Source organism: Chlorocebus sabaeus, chromosome 2 (assembly GCF_047675955.1).
Source record: "Chlorocebus sabaeus isolate Y175 chromosome 2, mChlSab1.0.hap1, whole genome shotgun sequence".
NCBI classification, from domain to species: Eukaryota; Metazoa; Chordata; class Mammalia; order Primates; family Cercopithecidae; genus Chlorocebus; species Chlorocebus sabaeus.
In genome coordinates this window covers 87,962,535-87,987,314 of record NC_132905.1, presented here as the reverse complement: position 1 = coordinate 87,987,314, position 24,780 = coordinate 87,962,535, and the positions used below count along the sequence as shown (strand labels likewise).

The 24,780-nt window shown below is 37.9% G+C and overlaps 1 protein-coding gene across 2 annotated transcripts in view; it reads right to left on the bottom strand.

Annotated features, from left to right (window-relative positions):
* The window catches only part of SAMSN1 (SAM domain, SH3 domain and nuclear localization signals 1), a 175,306-nt gene that overhangs the window by 130,240 nt on the left and 20,286 nt on the right, over positions 1-24,780 (bottom strand). For both annotated transcript variants that reach the window (XM_007967038.3, XM_073010349.1), the window contains 3 exons: positions 5,818-5,858; positions 2,686-2,723; positions 321-407 (listed from right to left, as the gene is read on the bottom strand). In XM_007967038.3, the coding sequence (XP_007965229.1) occupies positions 321-407; positions 2,686-2,723; positions 5,818-5,858 (166 nt within the window). The remainder of the gene's footprint in view (positions 1-320; positions 408-2,685; positions 2,724-5,817; positions 5,859-24,780) is intronic.

Sequence of the window (24,780 nt, the reverse complement as noted above, 5' to 3'; positions counted from 1 at the left end):
TTAATGTATTTTCAAATTCTTTTTGTACGTTAAAACTTTCAGTTTTCTTTTCAATTGCTTATTTGCTTCAGCAGGCAACTTAACTAGATCCCACTTCCTTTCTGTACATGTGTGATGTTTATACACATATATATATGTATACATGTATATATTAATAGTTTATAATAATGCATATTCTATTCTATCTTATTTGGTTTTCTTTTTTAAGTAGACCACAATATTCCGCTTATTTTCATGGTGAAAGATGTAAATTTTTCTTACCTGCCCTTTAAACTACTTTGGGAAAATGCAAAGTCAGCTGAACTAAATTTAGCAATTACCTTTTAGCTGACAGGGCCTTCTGATGTGGGAATCATTCTTATGCTTGCTGTGTTCCTGCCAGATTTTGTCATTCACAGTTTTTCCTTCTAAAGTGAAGCAGAGAATTAGTTAGAATTCACAGTAACATTTGTCCAGTAAGTATAAGACATTTGAAATCAAAACAAGTTCAGCACGGGGCTTGTAACTTGGTAAGTGATATCTTAAGAGAGCTCTAGTTCTAGGGAGTTCTAGTCCCTCATGGACAACTGCAGGTATCCTGTGGGCTACCCACTTATTCCCATGAACTACATAGGCACCTCACCATATATGATAGAATGCTGTTACTCTAATGTCTCTTGACCGTTTATGATTGCATTATTCTTTGTAGTAGTTTTCTTGAATTCATAACCAATTATTATTATGATTACTTTTTTGAGACAGGATCTTACGGTCTTACTCTGTTGCCCAGGTTGGAGTACAGTGGTGTGATCATAGCTCATTGCGGCCTCAAATTCATAGGCCATAGCTATCCTCCTGCCTCAGTTTCCCAAGTAGCTGAAACTACAGGGATGTGCCACCATGATAGGCATATATATATATATATATATATTTTTTTTTTTTGTAGAGACAAGGTCATAATCAATTGTTTTTATGCATCCTTAAAAGGTTAAAGTATCCTTACCCTCAAGATTCCCCATCATTTCTAACAAACTAATTGTGTAGAAAGAACACTGAGATGTGATGGTTTCAAGAAACTCTAAGATCCTTGAACGGAAGGTCAATGATTTGCTCAACTTTGTCCTCCCAACATCTAAAGCAGGGCCTGGACATGTGAAGAAATGAATTGTACCAAATGGAAAATTGGAGTCCCTTCTAAATTACTTACTACAGATAAATCTTTCTACATGTTCTATCATACATTGATAAAACAAATGTTAAATAATGCCACCAATGCGTAGTGTGAAGACAAACTCAGCATGCTGTGTTGTTTCTAAAGTCACTATTTGCTCATATGTTTTGATTATAGAAAAGGCAGTTGATCATCAAGAATTGTGTTAGGATAGAAATATTGGTTGTATTGTATGTACGTGCTGAATAGACTGAGAATGGATCTAGATGAAAAAGAAAATTTTGCCTTACTTCCTTTTATTTAAGACTATGCGCTATTCAAATCAGGGCTGATATTCAAAATATTTAACAGCGAGTGACTGCAGGACCCTGATAGGATCCAGCATCTGTAGATGTTACTGCTGGGAGAATTGCAACCTGATTAAAACGCAGATACCCTTTAAAGTTGTACCCATTGTGGGGTATCACCTTAGTCAGAATGAGCTTTTCAGATTCTACCAGAAAATTGGTTTTTTAAAAAGAAGGAAATGAGTATGAGCACCCGACTCCTCTGCTGGGGAGAAGGAAAGGGAAAAGGGCACCCACAAGTTTGGCACATTACATTAAAAAAAATTATTGAGGCCCGGTGTGGTGGCTCATGCCCATAATCCCAGCACTTTGGGAGGTCGAGGCAGGTGGATCACGAGGTCAAGAGATGGAGACCATCCTGGCAAACATGGTGAAACTCCATCTCTACTATACAAAAACTAGCTGGGCGTGATGACACGCACCTGTAGTCCCAGTTACTCTGGGGGCTGAGGCAGGAGAATCGCTTGAACCCGGGAGGCAGAGGTGGCAGTGAACCCAGATCGCACCACTGCACTCCAGCCTGGCAACAGAGCAAGACTCCGTCTTAAAAATAAATAAATAAATACAATTATTGACTGGATGACCCAGATGTTTCACCATTGTGAATGTTTTATAATTACTGACTCCCTATTTGCTGTAAAGTAACAAGAGAGATAATCTATTAACTTTCTAAAAGTAATGAATAGAAATCGATGTTTACTTTAGAATTAAAATACAAACCAAACGGATTGCATGTGTTATTACTATGAATGCTATCACAAAAACTAAAGAGAAGATTTGGTGTGTGAAATGTTGTAGAAGAGACTTTTATAATAAAACCACTTTCTGCTAACTTTTTATTGTCTCCTAGATTCACAGATCTAAAAAGATCTCTAACAAGTCACCTTGGCGATGCAGCAGCCAAGTTACACATGGAGAGCTGGAAGATGATCAGCCAACGAACTACCAGAGGATTATTCTGTTTAAATATAACAGGAAATTATTGCAAATAAATCAATGATTTCTTTGTCATAGCCATTTAAAGTTAGAATGAAGCCACTTTTAAAAAATGTTCTTCTATATAATTCAAAGACAACTCAATTTGACTTTCATTAATCAGTTTTGTTGCTTTATGGCAGGAGCAGGAGAAAAGAACTTTTGGGGAGACAGAATACATCATTTACACTTGTAACTTTGGGAATCACTAACCAAATATTTTATTTTCAGACATAAATCTCCGGAATAACCTGGAAGAATAAAAGAAACAATATTTAAGTCTAGATTTAATAAATAACATCTTAATCAAACAGAAATTAGAATGTGTGCAACACTTTGGGAGCAGAAATGAATTCTACCTCTAACTAAGGTCTACCTATGATCTTGAATCTTCCTAACCCTAGGTGGCAAATTACAGTAAATACAAGTATAATTTGGGTCTATAAATTTCTGTGCTATATGGAGAAACCGATATTCATAAAACCTGAACAAAATGGCAAGTCATTTTACATGAAAATATCTTAGGATAACCAAATAGTTACTGGGGGGAAAGTGTTTTTCCAAATAATTATGTTAGTAAATACAGAATGAATGATGTAAATTGAATATAACCATTATGCAATCTCTAATAAAATAACAGATCTGGAAAATAATCACCAATTACTGATAAAGCCTAATTGAAAGGCTGATAGGCAACTTCATGCCGAATGGATCCACCTGATACCATCTGAACCACTGAGCAATATCACTGTCATAAAAATATGATCGTGCTAACCAATTCATGTGTGTGGGTGAAAACACACATATCTCATAACTGACATTGTTATAGCTTAAGTGTTTTCGACTATTGATATTCTTCATTGTCATTAAATTAAAACCGAGGTTACCCTTTTTTTAAGCTCGAAATTGTGAACAAAAACATGCATAGATAAGATTTCCTTTTTCTTAATTTTTTTTTCCTTTTAATTTTTTAATGCAAAATGGTTAGGACATCTCTTGGCACATAGCAAACAATTCCAAACAAATAAGCTATTTATAATATTGTAAAGTGAGGTAGGTAAATAACAGCAAGACTAGACATATAGCTTACAATACAACAAAAGAGAAAGTGTGTAGTCACTCAAGATCAACTTTTAAATATACATATAAATATATATATTTGGACCTTGTCATACTTTATATATATTTGAATCTTATCACACTTTGAGATTTAACTAAAAGTTTACAGGAAACATAGAGTAGAGAAAAACATGCTTAAAAAAACACAAGGATTCAATCAGCAAAATTCAAAAATCTGGGAAATTCTTCAGGACACAGGCTCCAGTTTCTTCAACAAATAAATGAAAAGACACAAATGAAGAGACATGAACTGAGTCCAGCTGAGTTTTTTGGATCCTCATTTAAACAAACCAACTCTGAAAAAGCATTCGAGTCTGTCAGAAATAGTTCAATATTGACTGTATATTTGGCAATATAATGTCATTTGTCTTGTTTTGTTCTAGTGCAGTAACGGTATTGGGATTATGCTTTTCAAAAAATAATTCTTATTTTTTAATAATATACACTGAAGCATGAAATTATGTGTCTGGCACCTGCTTTATTAATACAAAAATAGTGGGGATGCAGTTGGGGGAGTAGAATGGGTAGAAATGAAATTGACTATAGGTTGATCCTCGTTTAAGTTTGGTGATACGAGTTTATCATTAACTCTTCCTCTATGTATGATTGAAAATTTCCATAATGTTTTGAAACAGAAACAGAGGATAGGATTATGCTGACTGGACCGTGCTAATCAGTTCATGGGTGAGGGTAAACATACACACATCTCATCACTCACTGTTACAGCTTCAGAGTTTTCCACTATTCATATACTTGATAGTCATGTGCTCACTTCGGCAACACAGATACATATTCTTGACAGTCATTAAATTAAAACGAAGGTTACCCTTTTTAAGCTCAAAATTGTAAGCAAAAACATGCATATATCAGGTTTCCTTTTTCTTAATCTTTTGTTTGTTTTTAATTTTTTAATGCAACATGCTTAGGACATCTCTTGGCATGTAGCAAGAATTCCAAACAAATAAATCTGTTTGTAATACTGTAAAGTGAGTAGGTGTGTAACAACATGAGACATCATTTCCATCAGGAGAGTGGTGGGCAAAAAAAAAAAAAGAGAGAAAAAAAGAAATACTAAGGAACTCAATGGAGACTTCAATTTTATTGTAATTGCTTGGAATCTGAGGTGCACCTTCACTGATCCGGTTTATGTTAGAAAAATTGTAAATTGGTCAGCATCAGACACTTTCCCTTTAATTCAATCCTCCTGTCATCTATGTTTTGGTAGCCTATATTCTGTGGAAGCATCAATCATAAGCCAACAGCTACTATTTTGTTTAAATACGTGCCTTGGAATTGGTGAATTTCTTATTCATGGTCAGAATAAACAGCCTCACATACGTGGCAATAAGACTGAGAAAGGTCCTGCCTGCCAAAGTCCCTTCTTTACTCCACCTCATGCTTAAAATGCCAGTGTTGTAATTTAAATAGTTAATTGTAACTAAAATACAACTATGCCACCCTGACAAGTCCTTAAGCTGTTAATCACCCTACTTAATAAACCTACTTACTATGGATGTGTTTTATATTTTTAACTGGGAGAAAGCTTTGAGCAGAGGGGGGGGAAGCAAAAAAGGAAAGAATATGAAAAAGCACAGAGTGCCGGGGTGGGAATAGAGTAAGAGCTTTTCAGAAAAAGGACACCCAGAGAGAACGTCACATAATTCACAATTTGGCTTCAGACCAATCCAGGGTGAAAGGAAGCCATTCTTCCGCATCGTCCGCAAGCAATCTGAAAGTTTCCCCATAAACCAGCTTCCTGCCCCTGTGTATTTCCTACCTATCAATTAAAATCCCATTACCTTATGCAACACGTGTATGTCATGTCCTCTGGCAGCTGGATGTGCTGAATGTAAAGCCAGACTGACCTAAATAACCTGAGACTCTTTGCAAACACATTTTTATGTGGATTAGAAAAATACCTCGGAAGATTTATAGGTCACTGATAGAAATATATTTTTAGGTATGCTCCCACTTTAATCTAGGCCTGGTTTAGACACATTTCTTCTGAAAATTTAATTTTCACATCCCTGTCTACTGGAATGTCACAACATAGCTTTCCCATGCATCAGCATAAACAGAGAAATGGTAGCAAAGCAATCCACATCTAGATTTGTACTTGACAGCTGCAAAAAAAAAAAAGTACTTTGGCACGAAGTCCACTAAAAATTCACATTCAACATTACAGAACTAAGGGAACATGAAGTTTACAAAGTAAATTTGACTTACTTTCTCTTTTTTGGTTTTGCATTCTCCAAATTAGAAACCCCCTGTAAAATAAAATAAAATAAAATAAATAATATAAGACAAAACGGTACCAAGAGATCCAAAGGAGAATTCGTTCATTTTCTAGTATAATCCAAATGCAGTTCATTTTGCCTCTTCCCAAGTAAAAAGACTGATCTGTTCCCCGTTGTATTTTAGTCATGTGTCGCAGAAGTTTGGCTCAAATTTTAACTTTCTTTTCCTTTCGTCTTTGTAACTTTGAGAAAGATAGGATGTTTCCTTTATTAACTAGGGCTTATACCTTATTTTAAGCTATTGCCAGTTTAAAAAAGCCCTTGCCAGTTTAAAAAAACAACAACAGATCTTTTAAATTAAAACACCCAATTAAATCCTCATTATCTAAACCTTCTGTCCCTCCATCAATCCACCAAAACCAAGGAGACAGATACGTACCACGGTGTGTTAGTTATATCATAGAGTGCCTTCATTTGAGAAAGGCACTCTATGGGAAGTAGCTATCACAATACCCTGAGGGTGTTGAAATATATCTGTGATTCATCTGACCTTTTTCTTCAGACCGAGTGACAGTTGTGTAAAATCCCTTACACTTTGGGGAAAGAATTTATCACATTTTTCACTATCCTTGAAAGAGCTTAAACTGCCCTAGGCACCTTTAAAAGCCCTTCAGATTCTCTCTTTTTTATTCATCTACTCCTCCAGTTAAAAAACATTTACTGAATATCTACATGAAAGGTAACCAATTGTGTTCTGGAGAGGTTCATTTGTTTGGCATGGCAGGAATTTACATACTAAAGAAAATTGCAACCAATATTCCACTTCTGAGGGGAAAAAACACAAATGCTAAGGCTAAGAGGAATGGTGAATGTAAACCGGAAAAAGGAAGTTTGATTTGATTATTCCAGTGTTAATAGTACCAGCCTGAGCACGGTGAAATCTAAGATAACCTTTCCCCAAGATAGTGATTGAAGGGGCCATTTATCTAATCTTTATTTTGTTTGTATCAAGATTTTTAACTGCAGAGGACAATTTGGATAACTTATTTTCCTAGCGGTTGAGCAGAGCATTACTAAAACCCCACATGCTGAAACAGTCAGTCCCTGAACTTGAGGAGCACACATTACCAAGTTTGAAATACTTGTGCATAACCCACAGGACATTGCTTGTAGGGAAAAGGTGGCAGATGGGGGTTGTAGGTAAGGATGTGGGAGTCATGAATTACGCCCTAATGTGAGTTAGGATATCAACAGGCCTTTGAGGAGTTAATGGTCAGGTGGACCACTCCTTCCATTCTCTATGCTTTGCCATCGCATGCCCTAGAAGTACACAATCTCTATTCAAGGTCTTTTTCTGAAATTGTTTAGGTCTTGGGCCAGATCTCTCCAAACCTCAGATTAGAAGCTAATGGTGTTCCTTGCCCCGCAATCGGTAGCCACACACATTTAACAAGCTTTGTGACAATCGTGAGGAAAGAGGACAGCCACCCATCTTTGTAGTAGTGCTTTTCTGTTATATATATTTGGAACTTACTAGGAAAGAACAAGCAAGCTCCATGCTCCACAGTCTATGCAATCGGGACCAAATATGTCTTAATAGTCAAAATCCATCATCCTGAGTCTCATTAGTTTGTCATACAGGTTTAGATAAATCTCTTGGGATTATGAATGTTGCCCTCCTCAACACAGAGTGTACTTTTTGTGAGAATAGACAAGATTTGCAGTAAGGAATATGGGAAACATTCGATACCTTTTAATTTTTAATTATTCAAGTCACAGTATTTTGGAATCAACTTATATCAGCATTCCTCTGCCTTTGCTATCAAAGAGGTTAATTCCAGATGACTCACAAAATGTATATGCAATTGAGCAAGAGAGTTTGAATCTAGAAAGAAGAAGTATTATGCAAACACAGTCTCCTGTATCACCTGGGTGAAGCTTTTGTTAATACAATTAGCTACAGGACCCACACATAGCTTAAACACTTGTAACAGCTGATTGTGGTGAGAGGAACATAATTAGCTTCTGGTTTGAAGTTTGGAGGCATCTGGACTGAGATTAAAAGAATTTCCTAAGACCACAAATAGAAATTGGTTACTTTTACTATGCATGGTGTCACAATATTCTCTAGGGACTATCCACTTTGTTCTGGTTTTACTGGAATGGGGGTCATCCAATTTTTCCTCATGATGAATCAGTTTAGGTTTGGGAAATTTTGTTAAAAGACTTTCTTGTAATGAATATTTTGGGCAAAAAATTGAGCTGAAACTTCTTTTTAATCTCTATTAAGATGAAAGAGTTAGTGTAGTTCTCCTTAGGCAACCTGCTTCCTACAAGGTAGGGAGAGTCAAGCACATTACATGTGGGTCTGGAATGTGATTATATGAGGAAGAGGGATTACTTAAACAGGCCAGCATCTACTTAATTAGAATAATAGGTCTATTCCCTCAGTGTTGCCTAGTTGTAGATTACTATTGAACTGGTTAAGCAATTTTTAGTACTGCTTATACCAGACTCAAAGCAGCTGTGGAAAATGTAAATGGCTTTCAATTCTGACTGCTGCTTACATAAGCAGACTGTCACGTACATTGGAGTTCATACCCTGGGTACTTTATTCCTAGAGGGGCAAGTCAAAGAAAGACTACATGCAGTTTTATTTTTAGAACCACAGCTGTATGTGTGTGTGTGTGTGTGTGTTCTACTCCGAATTCCAAAAGGAAGATACCACTTCAGAGTTATTTCAGTGAAATAAACGTCTAGTCCATTAATTTGCCATTTGCCATGAATACTGGGTAAAACTTACTCCTGTTAGCCTTCACTTCAGTACCCCTAAGTTAGGCAGTAATCATTTGTCTTACCTTTCATTCACTAGGGAATGTGTGGCTTAATTTTATTTTTCTCCCTAGCAATTGTTTGAAATTAAAAAGTGAAATGTGGAAAAATTATTACAAATGAACCAATAGAAACTAAGAAACATTTCCAAGCTGTGTTATTTTTAAGGTAAATGAGGGAAGGCTCTAAGAGCAAAGCACTTTCATGTATAAAATTAGGTCAAAGTTTTAAAAAATAGAAAGAGAAGATGTACCTTAAAAGAACAGATAAATTGTAGATATCAAATATATTTCTATTCTCATGCAGAGGTTACAGATGACTATCCTTTGGGATTGAGCCTAATATGTGCCTGTTTCTTGCTTTACTGATTTTTAAACTTCCCTTTCAAATTACGAAGTCAAAAGGAAAAATGTGAATATGTCAGGAGTTGTTGCCTAGCTAACGGGAATGTGAAAGGTGATTCTGCACCAGAGAAAACTGATTGGCAGTAATCGATGATGCAAATCCCATGGTGAATTTTTAAGACTGTAGAACTGATGCAAACTTTGATTTGAAAATGAAAAACTTGAGGCTCAAAATGATAAATGGAGTCATTTAGGATCAAGCATATTGTGCTTTACCTTAATTAAATACTGGTGGATTTAAAAAATTTTGAATACATTTTTTTTTGGAATCGTACAAGTCATTCATTTCTACATTCACATTTTATTCAACAAACACTTATTGAACATCTACTATGTACCAGACACTGTGGTAGGGGAGAAAAGATTTCTTTCCTCACCTATCACAAAGTTCATGGCTGATATTCCTATAACAAAAGAGAAATTAGCAGGAGAAGATAATATACACTTATTTAATAAAAGTTTTATGTGGCATGAACCTTCAGAAATGAAGACTCTAAAACTCAGAGAAAAGTGTATTTTTTTTGAATTGACATGCAGAAATATGATTGGAGGACAAAAGGTATGATCTGATGGTAATAAACTGGAGGGAATTTAGCAAGGCCTGTTTGTTCAGCTTCTTCTTGGTCTCTCTGTGGGACATCCCTTTTCTCTGAGTATAGGGCAGACTACCTGTCATGAGAGAGCCTTCAGAGGAGGAGAAGGGGAGGGTAATTCACAGACGTGATCTTCTTAGATTTTATGGCCTGATTCAGGGTAGAAGGAGAGAGGGGGAATTATAATTCTATGGCCTGTTTCAGGGGAGAAAGGGGCAATAGAAATTTCAGTTTCTATGGTCCACTTTAGGAGAGAAGGGGCAAGAGAAGGTCAGAGAGATCTTCCTGCTTCTGCTGTTTTCTTCATTTCCTTGACTTTAAGATACTCAGTGATAGGGTTAGGCTTTGTGTCCCCACCCAAATCTAATCTTGAATTGTAATCCCCAGGTGTTGAGGGAGGAACTTAGAGGGAGGGAATTGGGTCATGGGGGTGGTTTTCACTATGCTGTTCTCGTGATGCTGAGTGAGTTCTCACGAGATGTGATGGTTTCATAAGTGGTTAACAGTTCCTCCTACACATGCATTTCTCTCTCCTGCCACCATGTGAAGAAGGTACTTTCTGCCTGCTTCCCCTTCTGTCATGATTATAAGTTTCCTGAGACCTCCCTCACAGCGGTTTGACTGAGTCCATTAAACCTCTTTCCTCTCTACAGATTGCCCAGTTCTGGGTATTTTTTTATAGCGGTGTGAACATGGTCTAGTACATTCAGTATGCCCATGTGTCATATTTTAAGGTAGCATTTCATGTGCCCCTCATTGTTTTAGATGCAAAAAAGAATTGCAAGTAGTCTTTCTCTCAATTATCTATCACCAATGACTGTTGATCTCAGAATCCTATTAAATTCCCTTTTTTTAGCTTTAAAGATTAAATGAGTTAACTTATGTAAAATCCTTACATGATGTCAAACACATTGGAGATACATATAGATGATATTTCTCATTAGATAAATTGTTTATTAATAGTTACATAGAATTCTGATTTTGAAGTGAATTGAACATGGGTACAAACACATATGTAAATATGTATAACATATAAATTCCTACTAAAATAAACTAATTTAATTTCTAGTTTGCTTAATTCATTCTCTTGCAAAAATGAAGATTGTTCACTTGCATAACTAAAATGATTATATTAATATTAAAATACAGTGATTCCAAGAATGCCGCACGCAAACTGAATAAGTATGTCTCTGGACATTTCTTGGCTTCCTATGTTTGAACAAAGTTCCTACAGACGTCAAAGAAGACATGACAGTTCATTTTTAAAATTCCAATAGACATATGGCAAAGAGGATGATTATGAAACTTCAAAGTTAATAGACTAATTTTTCAGTGTGTCTAAGGCAATCAGAAAGATGAAAAAATACATATTGAACTATCAACTGTATTCTCAAAACAAGAAGATTTATGTGACCAGTGACAAATGATCACAAATGCGAAGAAGTCCTACTGCCTTCCTCCATACCTGATTGCAAATGTATGGAAAAAATCCAATGAAGGAGAAGTCTCCCAAGTTATGAATGAGATCACTATGGCAAAGGGGAATGTTGGTAAATATCAGAGCCCAGTCAGTTAAAAAGCAAATTACTAAGAACAACAAGGATAAAATCCTATCCCTTTTGTGATTTCCTGATTTTTTTTTTGCAGAATAGTATTTGCAGAATAACAACAGTGGAATACATACAGTATCAAGCATAGTTCTAAATGCTTTATGTGTAGTAATTAATTTAATCCTCACAACAATCTGTAGGATTGATACTATTGCAATTAACCTCAATTTATAGATAGGTAAACAGAGACACAGAGCAGTCAATATTCTTGCCTAAGCTCACACAACTAGGAACTGATAAAACTAGGGTTTTGTGCATGGTGTCTGTTAGGCAGGGACCTGGACCCGACATGGCGGCACCACTCGGCGTAGCAGGCCCTTTGTTCCAGCAGGCCCTTTGTTTCGAGACTTCCCTCCCTCTTTGAACACACCCTCAGACTTACATACATCAGAGGTTCCAGCTGGGCAGTCACACTCCCCCGTGACCTGCAGCTCACCTGCATTCCACAAGTTCATAAATAGCAGTTTTGGCTGACAGTTTCCAAAGACCCCTTCCTCATGACCCTTACTCAGCTCCTGCCCTAGTAGTTTCAAGACCCCCCAGGTCCTGTTTGCACAACTAGCTTCCTTACCTCTCAGGCTATATGAAGCCCCTACCCTCCTCCCTCAGCGCGACTTCCTCGGCCCACGCCTTTGACCAAGGAACCTCGCCCACAAGCCCTAATAAAAGGCTATTCTCACTGCCATTTGCCTTGTGTCTTCATTCCCGGTTTGGCTCCAGCCTCAGTTTACCTTTACAGTGTCTTCACTACTACCTGATACTACTTCTATGCTTGACGGCATAGATACAAAATCTACTTATCATCTAGGTCAGAAATTTCACAAAGAAGCACTATTGGCCAGAAGGGAGATTAGCTACAAAAATGCAGAGAAATGTAATACCACATGTCACTACTAAATAAACACCTCAGAAAGAACACCCTTCTTCAAGCACTAATACTAATAAGTTAGTACTATTTGAAGACAAGTGTGTAGACAGCACACTGATGTGTTTTAAAGGTATTAATCATTTTGTAGCTGCCATCATCATCATCAGAGAATGCCCAGCAATTTATGACAGCACATTTAATTAAAAGCGGGCACTTCAGGAACCAATGAATTTAGGTGGCAGTTTGTGCATTAGAGGCCCCCCCGCCGCCGCCCAAGCATATTACTGTAATAATGTTATGGTTCTCAGGGAAAACAGATTTTATCCTCCTGTGAGAATAAAATGAAGAAGGAAAAGCAACAGCTCTTTCTGATGGGAAAAGTAAGGCTTTCTTGCCAGCCTGTTCAGCTCCTGTCTTCAAGTAACAACCTCATACAGCTAATGAATTCTGGTTTCCCTAAGAGGGTGGTGTACAGCATCCACACACAGCCTCTCATCACAGGGCAGGTCCTGTAGCCTATAGTGCCTGGAGAATGCAGAGCGGCCATGATCCATCAGGAAGAGAGCTGGTAAATTGCACGAACTTTGCCATGTGTCTACTAGTGTGCGAAGAGAGCTTTATATCAATCCTAAAGCAACAAACTCTTCTCAGAGCACTATAAATATCCAGGATGGCAAAACAGGTTACCTAGGGGATGGCTATTTGCATTATAAAAGATTCCTCCTTTTCAAAAAGATTCCCTTCCAGATGTCTTAAAACAGAGCCCTCTCAAGTGTCCTTACATGTGATTTATAAAATTATATTTACACAAGGTTTTAGAAAAGGAAAGAACAACTAATGTTTACTAAGTGTCATGTTTCCTGCCACTTATTATCTTCTTTAATCTTCATTATCTTCATGAAACAAGAGCAAGACAAACAAACTTGCACAAAAATGTGATAGGAAATCCGACGGGTGAAAATGTCAAATTCCATCTTTGCAATGGAAAAGCACTGAACTGGTACCACAGAACCTGGCTTGCTCCAGAACCTGGCTTGCTCTCCCACGGCTGCTACTAAACTGGGCAAGACCCAGGAACCCTCTCAGAGCTCAATCAGGTATCCATGTATAAAACGAAGGCTGATGAACAAGAATTTTGAAATCCCTTTCTGTAGAAACAATCCATGGAGCCTGATCTATAGCAGTTCAGTCCAATGTCAGTAGTGATGACAAACGCTTTTAAGAGAAAATTAAAGTAGGAATGGGCTTTTGTGCTTTACAGCCTTTTTTTTTAAAATGATTAAAGAGATAACCATGGCTTTCATCAGATTCAATTAGTAGTTCTCCCGTAAGCCTAGGAAATAAAAAAAAGAACAGAGCACAATTAACCTTAATCTATTGATTTCATTTTCTTTTAACGTAAGTCTCTATTTACGGGAGGAAACCAATTAAAACTACCAAAAGGTGTTCATGTATGAATTGGTGGCAGAAGAACAGCTGTATGTAATCACAGATATAACAGGAAACAATAAAAATGAAGGAAAAGTGCAGCCTTTTTAGTCAACGTAATCTATGTTTTACATATTGGCTTGTTATGAGTCATTATACAATCTCAAAGTCAAGAAAAGGATTACATGCACTGTTTTGACATTGACTCCTCTCGTTCATAGTTTGATGAAGACCTAGCTGATGGATGCCATTGTTAATCTCATTTTCTTCCTTTAGTGTCTATATTATTAATAGCTATGTCAATGCTGATGATAATATAAGACAGAACAAAAAACTCTCAATTTTAATAGTTTAAGTCAAGTAAGAAATGCAGTTAAGTGGTTAGAATACCAACTTGGGAGTCACCTACTTTGACTTCTCCATTACTCACCTATTCTAAGATGACATGTCACATTTCAGTGTGTCCATTTACCGATTTATAAGACACTAGACTCTAAGTGGTTTTTTAAGACCTTTTTTGAAAGGTTCTGGGACACTGTGCAGTGATAACATCTTAAACACCTCTCTTTCGTCATTTTTACCTCTAGTTCTTCCTTTTTAAGCTGACCTTAAATCTCACGTTCTCCACGGGACTTGTACCATTAAACTACGAACCACAGTTATGTACTTAGAGTTAACACCGATTATTGATCATTTACTTTGTCTGAGTCTTCTAGCTAATAGTATAAAATACGTTGTCACTTTTTATTCTCACCTGATAATTAAGTAACAAATAGTTTTCTCATTTTATAGGAGAAGAAACAAGGGCATAAAGAGTTTAAGGAACTTGTCCAAGATGGGATTTATTTTTCTTGGAAACAGAGTCTTGTTCTGTCACCCAGGCTGGAGTGCAGTGGCAGGATCTCGGCTCACTTCAAGCTCTGCTTCCCAGGTTCACGCCATTCTCCTGCCTCAGCCTCCCGAGTAGCTGGGATTACAGGTGCCCACCACCACACCTGGCTAATTTTTTGTATTTTTAGTAGAGACGGGGTTTCACCATATTGGCCAGACTGGTCTCAAACTCCTGACTTTGTGATCTGCCCACCTCTGCCTCCCAAGGTGCTGGGATTACAGGTGAGAGCCACTGTGCCCCACCCAAGATGGGATTTTTATAATGTTTGTTTGACTTCCTCCCCCAAATTTTGTGCTTCTAATTACTGTATTGCATTATTTTTAGGAATTCCTTCTGGGGATTCTTATAGAAGTTAGGCTTGATACTTACAAATCAGAATTTAATCACAGTTACTTATGTTACTCTCTAGATATTTTGAATATATATTTTCTTGCTGAAGTGGACATCTGTCTTTCATTGATCTGAAAATCAATGTGTAGAAGAAGGAATAAGAAGAGGAAGAGAGGAGAAAAGAGAAGTAGGAAGAAAAAAGGAAGAAGGAAGGAAGGAAGGAAAGAAGGAAGGAAGGAAGGAAAGAAGGAAGGAAGGAAGAAGGAAGGAAGGAAAGAAGGAAAAAAGGAAAGGAAAGAAGGAAAGAAACACATTTTCTAACTTCTCTTGCTACTAGAATAAGGTATGTTGTTTAGGTCACATGTATCACAGATGCTAACTTGAGACACTGATACAAAACCTGACTAACATAGGGAAACAGCAAGGTGTGTGCATCTATTTTTAAGGTCACAAACTTCAGTGGAGAGAGTGTGGTTCTGGAGCCAGCCATTGTGGTAGTAGCTTCTGGATTTGGCCACTTCCTGACTGTGATAGAAGCAGCAGCAATCTTTGGTGGCTAGTTTATAGTGTGCCTTCTCGGCGTAATTCCTGCAAGCTTAGAGTATGTGTTTTCAGTTCCCAATAATTCTGGGCTTTCTATAACCTGCAGTATATTCCTTTCTGCTTAAATTAACTAGCATTCATTTGTTTATCTGCAAATAACCGTGATCAATATCTTGTCACATTAATTTTAGTTCCTGTATCAGTTATTTATTGTTGTGCAACAAATTACTCCCAAATTTAATGGCTTAAAAAATACACATTTATTATCTCAGAGTTTCTGTGGGTTAAGAATATGGGCCTGACTTAGATGAGTTCTCTTTTCCATGGTCACTCACAGGATTGTAATCAATTGTTGGCCCAAAGGTCTAAGGTTTCATCTGATGGTTTAGCTAGGGAAAGGATTCTCCTTTAATTTTACTCAGTGATTGTTAGCAGCATTCAATTTCCTGAAGGCTGTTGGGCTGGAGGCCTTACCTCATTGTTGGCTATAGACTGAATGCCTTTCCTAGTTCCTTATCATGTGCGTCTCTTCCACGTGGAGTAGAATCTGGCTTCATCATAGTGTGCAAAACAGGAAAGCAACAGAGGCAGTCTGCTAGCAAGTCTTTTGTACGCTAATCACAGAAGTGACTTCCTGTCACCTTTGCCCTTCTCTATTGGAATCAAGTAACATGCAAGGATGAAGATTACACAAGGACATAAATACCAAAAGGCAGATGTTATGGTTAGTTTATTTTATGTGTCAACATGGCTAGGCCACAGTACTCAGATATTTAGTGAAACACCAGTCTAGATGTTGCTTTCTCTCTCTCTCTCTCTCTCTCTCTCTCTCCACACACACACACACACACACACACACACCATGCACACCCTATTAGTTCTGTTTCTCTAGAGAACCCTGATTAATACAGTGGGGTTCATTGAGGTCCTCTTAAAGTTTTGCCTTCTGCAGTACCAAAAGGAAGGTAATAGAGTTTAATGTTGGACAACCCTCCACTCCAAAAAAAATCTTAAATGTATTTATGGAGCCATTTTAGTGCAGCAAGGGACCTTAAAAAACATCTGGTCTAACTCTGTTAGTTTTTAGAGGTAAAAACTGGGTTCTGGATTGGGTAATGACTTAATCAAGTTCTATTTAGAAACCAAGCCAGAAGGAGAACTCAGTTTTCTATTTTAATGCTCTTACTATTGTCTGATGAGTTATCTCAAGCTGAAAGTGAAGAATTATACCTGGTGGCCTAATACTGATTATAGCAAAAGAAAATCTTCATGGACAAATGGAGCAGGGTATTTCTACCCTTCAGTTGTTCTTCCCATAATGGGCAATGGTTTTCTGTTGGTGCCCTCTATCCTTCAGCCCAGACTCCCTAATGATCAATAGCATGCATATCCAAGTCAGCTATCTGAAGTTATGGATGCTGCCATTGGCTATGAAATAGAACAAAACTAACTAGCCATGAGGAGATTAACCCCTGACCTTGGCCTCATTAGTGCTGAGCTCTAACCAACTGTTAGACGCATATCATATTGTTTGTCTTTAAAACTATGCTTGAATCTGCTATATTACTTTTTCATTAACATCTAGTAGCTGGGAATATTTTAATCAATTTTTCCAGTGATTTTTATCAGTACAAAATGTTGATGAGTAAGTATATAAAAAATTAAACTTGGATTTTTAAAATATTTAATTTTATTATTATCATTATCCCTTAATAAGTGGTGCTGGGAAAACTGGCTAACCATATGCAGAAAACTGAAACTGGACCCCTTTCTTACGCCTTATACAAAAATTAACTCAAGATGGATTAAAGACTTAAATTTAAAAACCCAAAACTATTAAAAAAAAAAAAAAAAAACCCTAGAAGAAAACATAGGCAATATCATTCAGAACATAGGCATGGGCAAAGATTTTATGATGAAATCACCAAAAGCAATTGCAACAAAAGCTAAAATTGACAAATGGGATCTAATTAAACTAAAGAGCTTCTGCACAGCAAAAGAAACTATCATCAGAGTGAAAAGGCAATCTACAGAATGGGAGAAAATTTTGCAATCTACCATGCGATAAAGGTCTGATATCCAGAATTTACAAGGAACTTAAACAAATTTCCAAGAAAAAAAGAAAAAAGTCCCATTAAAAAGTGGGCAAAGGAGATGAACAGATACTTCTCAAAAGAAGATATTTATGCAGCCAACAAATGTGAGGAAAAGCTCAACATCACTGATCATTAGAGAAATGCAAATCAAAACCACAATGAGATACCATCTCATGCCAGTCAGATGGTGATTATTAAAAAATCAAGAAACAACAGATGCTGGAGAGGATGTGGAGAAATAGGAATGCTGTTACACTGTTAGTGGAAATGTGAATTAGTTCATCCATTGTGAAAGACAGTGTGGTGATACATCAAGGACCTGGAACCAGAAATACCATTTGACCCAGAAATACCATTTGACTCACATATCCCATTACTGGGTATATACCCAAAGGAATAGAAATCATTCTATTATAAAGATACATGCACACTTATGTTTATTGCAGTACTATTCACAATAGCAAAGACATGGAACCAACCTAAATGCCCATCAATGATAGACTGGAAAAGAAAATGTGGTACATATACACCATGAAATACTAGGCAGCCGTAAAAAGGAATGAGATCACGTCCTTTTCAGGGACATGGATGAAGCTGGAAGCCATTATCCTCAGCAAACTAACACAGGAACAGAAAACCAAACACCACATGTTCTCTCTCATAAGTGGGAATTGAACAATGAGAACACATGGACACAGGGAGGGGAACAACACACACCAGGGCCTGTTAGGGGGCAATGGCTAGGGGAGGGAGAGCATCAGGACAAATAGCTAATGCATGTGGGACTTAAAACCTAGATGACAGGTTGATAGGTGCAGCAAACCACCACGGCACACGTGTACCTATGTAACAACCCTGCACGTTCTGCATTTGTATCCCGGAACTTAAAGTGAAAAAAATTAAAAAAAAAATTATGCCGGGCGCGGTGGCTCAAGTCTGTAATCCCAGCACTTTGGGAGGCTAAGACGGGTGGATCACGAGGTCAGGAGATCGAGACCATCCTGGCTAACACGGTGAAACCCCATCTCTACTAAAAAATACAAAAAACTAGCCGGGTGAGGTGGCGGGCGCCTGTAGTCCCAGCTACTCCGGAGGCTGAGGCAGGAGAACGGAGTAAACCCGGGAGGCGGAGCTTGCAGTGAGCTGAGATCCGGCCACTGCACCCCAGCCTGGGCGACAGAGCAAGCCTACGTCTCAAAAAAAAAAAAAAAAAAAAAAAAAAAAAAAAAAAAAATTAAAAGGAAAAGAAAACCCTGAAATATGAATTAGTAGGTGAAAAAATACCACTGTAATAGATGTTCTTGTTTACAGCTGTCTACATTTGGTGGGAAATCTAAGGCTGAATTATCAAACACTGCACTACACCTAGGTGTTTGAGGCGATTTGTGGAAATTAAAATCTTGGGTTTTCTAATGCGCATCAACAATAAATCCTGTTGCTTCTTCTTGTCCAGTAAAAATCAATACTTTTAGATAAGAAGCATTGATTACAAATTATTTTAAGCAGTTATTTTAAAATAACATCCAAGATTAAGTGAGAGTTTGACTTAAAGTCATTTAATCAAGGATACTAAATTAAAAGATTGCTGTGCCCTGGTGTGGCGGTTTGCAGAAGGAAAGGTGATGATCATTAACATGCACCATACCAGGTGCTTAAAGTGGGTTACAATATTTGATGCTCACTGTAAACCAGGAGACAGATTTTGTTTTTTTTATTATACTTTAAGTTCTAGAGTACATGTGCACAACGTGTAGGTTTGTTACATATGTCGTATACATGTGCCATGTTGGTTTGCTGCACCCATCAGCTCATCATTTACATTAGGTATTTCTCCCAATGCTGTCCCTCCCCCAGGCTCCCACCCCCCGACAGGCCCCGGTGTGTGATGTTCCCTGCCTTGTGTCCAAGCGATCTCATAGTTCAATTCCCACCTATGAGTGAGAACACGCGGTGTTTGGTTTTCTGCAAGAGACAGAAATTTTTATCCATATTCTATTGCTCAGAAAACTTAGGGTGAGAGAAGTTCAATCACATTCCCAAAGACACAGTTCCCAGTCCGGGAGCAGGAATAAAATGTAAGTCTATTCACCCATCTCAAGTTCTTTGCACTATGTTCTCTAGATATCAGAATATATTTAGCACATATTATAAGGTTGGGTTATTTTTCCTACCAACGTTTCCTCTTCCTCACTCCTCATCTCCCAAAAAGACACTCTTCTAATCATCCCGTCTTGTGTGTGTGTGTGTGTGTGTGTGTGTGTGTGTGTGTGTGTGTGTGTGAGTGAGAGACGGAGTCTCGCTCTGTCGCCCAGGCTGGAGTGCAGTGGCCGGATCTCAGCTCACTGCAAGCTCCGCCTCCCGAGTTTACGCCATTCTCCTGCCTCAGCCTCCCGAGTAGCTGGAACTACAGGGGCCGGCCACCTCGACCGGCTAGTTTTTTGTATTTTTTAGTAGAGACGGGGTTTCACCGGGTTAGCCAGGATGGTCTCGATCTCCTGACCTCGTGATCCGCCCGTCTCGACCTCCCAAAGTGCTGGGATTGCAGGCTTGAGCCACCGCGCCCGGCCTAATCATCCCCTCTTGATCTCTCTCAGTCTTGTGTACACGTGCATGCATGTAACCCCCCACCCCACTGCCGCCACACACGCTACGCTTGTGGCAGAGAAACCAAAAAAACAGGACTACTATTTGGGATCCAGAACTCCAGCCTAGACTCCATCTGTCACTGCAGTCAAGTCACTAATCTCAGCTTCCTCACTGGTAAACTGATGTGTTTCCTCTAATTTTGTCTCTACGTGTGTAACTGGCCGGGCGCAGTGGCTCACGCTTGTAATCCCAGCACTTTAGGAGGCCGAGGCCGGTGGATCATGAGGCCACGAGATCGGGAGATTGAGACCATCCTGGCCAACATGGTGAAACCCTGTCTCTATTAAAATACAAAAAATTAGCAGGGCATGGTGGTGCACACCTCTAGTCTCAACTATTGGGGAGGCCGAGGCGTGGAGTGCGGCTGGGGCGGGGGAATCGCCTGAACCTGGGAGGCGGAGCTTGTAGTGAGCCGAGATCGCGCCACTGCACTCCAGCCTGGGCGACAGAGCGAGACTCTGTCTCAAACAAACAAACAAAAAGTGTATAACTGTTTATTATCAAGTATTGTTATACTTTAACATCTATGCTCTTTCGAAAAGTATATAACTAATTGCCTATCATCAAACATTTTTATACTTTAACATCTGTACTTCCCTAAGTGAAGTGGAGAATTGATATTTTCTGGTTACTTTTATGCCTCTGCACCATCAGATTTCAAGCCTTCAGTCCTACCTTGTCCAATATGGCAGCCATCCATAGTCTCAAGTGGATATTGAGTACTTAATATGTGGCTGATACAACTTAGAAAGTGAATTTTAATTTAACTTAATTTTAATTTAAAACCAAAGGTGAGATTTTTTCGCTGGGACTGATTGCACTTTAACCACTGAAGTTTCAGCATCTGAACTGAAATGTGCTCTTTACTATAAAATACACATCAGATTTCAGTGTTAGTTTAGAAACAAGGATACACAAATCTCATTAATTCTGTATTAATTACATGTTGAAATGATAATGCTTTAGATATATTGGCTTAATTCAATATATTATTAAAATTAATTTAACCTGTCTCTCTTTTTAAAACATTTTATTTTGACAACCAGAATAACTAAAATGTGTGAGTCACGTTATATTTCCAATGGACAGGGCTGCTGTAATTGTAATAGCTCCAAGATGGGGTTTGGGTATCTGTCTTCAGGTAATCCTTAAATTCAGCTGCTACTGAGAATGTCATCTGCCTGAAGATGCAGCAGTGATTTTGTGTATCAACTCCTTTGTTTGTGATTTATTCTCTAAAATAATGTGATTAAATAATCTTGCTTTCTTTGGTCATCTGTCTGTATCTTCACTGAAAAAAAAAAAAGGTCTTAATCTATTAACAGTTTACAGGACCCAAGTATTGCAGAGGGATTGTTATATCCAACTCGTTTTAAATATTATCATAAAACTGTGCCTGGGACCAGCTTAACACAAATTATATTCTCTAGAGACAAAGGAGAGTCACCTTCTGAAAGCCAGCCATCCTTCACATACACTGCAAAGGAGTTCCAGTGGTGAGAAGGCACTGTTTGTGTATGTGTGTGTTTTGGTTAGAGTGTAGTGACACCACTTACAATAAGGATTAAAGACCCTGAGAGGGGAGAGTGGTGTACATAGTAGAATTCCCCTTAACATTCCCCCATGTACCTTCTGGTGTGTCTTTCTCTATGCAAAAACCAGAAGGCTAAAAACCACATTATATACATTCCCGCAAAGCTTGGATAGCAGATATGATTTAGACTTGGCAGATTATATGCATCCATGTGAAATTTGGAAAGTGGGATATGAAAGTGGAGGTCACCTCCAGTAGCCATGTTAAAGGAAATGAGTAAAATTTCCTTTTTATCTAAAATATATCAAATACTATCACTTCATCAAATCATCGTTACAAAATGATTAATCACCTATATTTTACTCATTTTTTATATGAAATCTTTAGAACACATTATATATTTTACACCTGTTGTCCATCTGCATTTGGACTAGCCACTTTTCAAGTAATCAGTTGCCACCTGCGGTTGTACCGTGTAGCTCTAGGGCAGGGGTTAGCAAACTTTTTCTGTGAAAAGTCAGATAGAAATATTTTAGGTTTGTGGACACAGTTTCTGTTGCATTCTATTGTCTCCTTTATTTTTGTTTCTGTTTTTAAAGATACTTTTAAAAATATAAAAGCCATTTTTAGTTCATGCATGATACAATTACAGGCTGCCTCAGGCTATGATTTTCAGTGCCCGCTCTAGAGTATGAAAATCAGCCCTTCTGAGGGTTCTCTAACTTCTATGCTAAATCCTGCCTGCTTCTAGTAGCAAGAGTCGCTTCTGTTTTCTACAATTGAATTTGGCAAATTTATACAGAACATTACTCACCTTGTTCTACAGTGTAAGGAAACGGAGACTGCAAGACTTTAAGCAACTTTCCAAGGTCATATACCTTCTAAGGGACAGAACTAGAAAGAGAATCCATAACTGCTCAACTCCAAAGCTGACAATTTCATCCGCTGCATCATTGGCTCTCCATTATTATTAAGACTTTCTTTAGCTTGAGTAATGAACCTTCACTGATCCATTTATTTAGCTTACAAATATTTATTGAATGACAACTGTGCACAAGATATGAAAAATAGGAGCATTGCCTTTGACCCACATTTAAGCACATTTTTTAAAAGGCTCAAGTTTTCTATCAATTTATGAGATACAAAATGAAGTGGAAAACTGACAATTATTTGCTTACTTCAATCAATATAGACAGCAAGTCAGATAATTCAGACTTGATCCAGTTAACCCCAAATTGGCAGAGATACAAACATTTTATGTTCTCTGTCTTAATCTGTTTTGTGTTGCTGTAAGAGAATACCTGAGACTGGGTAATTTATAGCAAACAGGAATTTACTGGCTCACAGTTCTGGAAGCTGAGAAGTCTTCAGAGGGGCCACATCTCGTGAGGACCTTGTTACTGTGTCATTCCATGGCAGAAAGCAAAAGGGCAAGCAAGAGAGGGCAAAACAAAGAGAACAAGAGAGGGCCAAACTTGGCTTTTATGACAAACCTACTCTCGATAACAAACTTACTCTGACGATAACGACATTCATCCATTTGTAGGTTAGAGTTCCCATGATCTATTAATTGCTTCTTAAAGACCCCACCTGTCAGTATGATTGCACTGGGGGTTTAAATTCCAACACATGAACTTTTTAGGAGAAACATTCGAACCGTAGCATTCTCACTTTTTCTAATTCAAATACTTCTTTAGCTTCAGACATAAGGAGGAACTAAAATAGATACAGAATCAAGCAGTTACAGGCTACGTTTAAAATAACATTATGGATTGATCAGTCCTTAGGCTAATATGTTAGCTTATTTTTTTTCCCAGCACATTTACTTAGCCGCATGCTTGTTCACTCCCGCTAGTTTTTGGCAGTTGTCCTCCAACACTTATGCCTTTCCTAATATACTGCAAGCGGGTCACTTATTATTTTTCTTTTAAACATTTAATAATGTCCCATATCTTAAATTGGTTTCTCTTTGGACAAGCCATCCATTATCAATCCTTCCTGAAATTGCAATTAAAATACAAACTAGATATTTATGATGATGTATGATATTCTTCATTTAAAACGCCCAAATAAGGCCGGGCGCGGTGGCTCAAGCCTGTAATCCCAGCACTTTGGGAGGTCGAGACGGGCGGATCACGAGGTCAGGAGATCGAGACCATCCTGGCTAACATGGTGAAACCCCGTCTCTACTAAAAAATACAGAAAAACTAGCCGGGCGAGGTGGCGGACGCCTGTAGTCCCAGCTACTCGGGAGGCTGAGGCAGGAGAATGGCATAAACCCGGGAGGCGGAGCTTGCAGTGAGCTGCGATCCGGCCACTGCACTCCAGCCTGGGCCACAGAGCCAGACTCCCTCTCAAAAAAAAAAAAAAAAAAAAAAAAAAACCTCCCAAATAAACCTCTTTCTGTTCAATGCCTCTACTACCCATAATGATACATATGAGCTACACTGGATCATCTCCTTTGAGAATATTGATGATGTTATGTTCATCTATGGAACTCCCACTATGTTCAAAGTAGTGGTATCCAAAGGGTAAAATTCCTAGTACGTATGAATAAATAATATATTTTATAAGGGAAACCAAAGATTCTTCTCTCATTTTGATTTTCCTTTTCAATTCATGTGGCAACTGACATTATTTTTATTATGGGCTATAGTTTCCTCCATAACAAATAGATGTATTGTCAGGTTGGTTCTAGAGATTTTGGGAGTACCTCTCTACTCTGGAAAGGTTACAAATACCCGGATTGAGGACTGGGAGCTTGAGCCAGAACTCCATTAGCTTTAGGGTGATTTCAGTGTATTTCTGAAGAATGAGTCCAAATGGAATAATATTTGTTTCTGGTACTGTTAAGTCAGGTCCGAAACTTTTTTTTCTTACATCAAGATGGAGGAAGGAAGTGCCAATACCAGGAGAAAAAGAAAAAAAATCTATTCCTCAAAGGCTGAGAAGGAAATTTAGGAAAGCTCCAAACCATTAACTGAGGATACTAAGAAACCAGGTACTTAAAATCTTTTGATTTAATTATTTAAAAAAATGACTTTATTCATCTAAGTTGTGAAATAATTTTCATTAGGAATATACTAAGTGTTAATAATAATTTGATTGGAATGGCGTAATTCAACAACTAAAAGGTGAAATCAAGGGTTGAACTGACTTTTCAGTATGCGTGTATA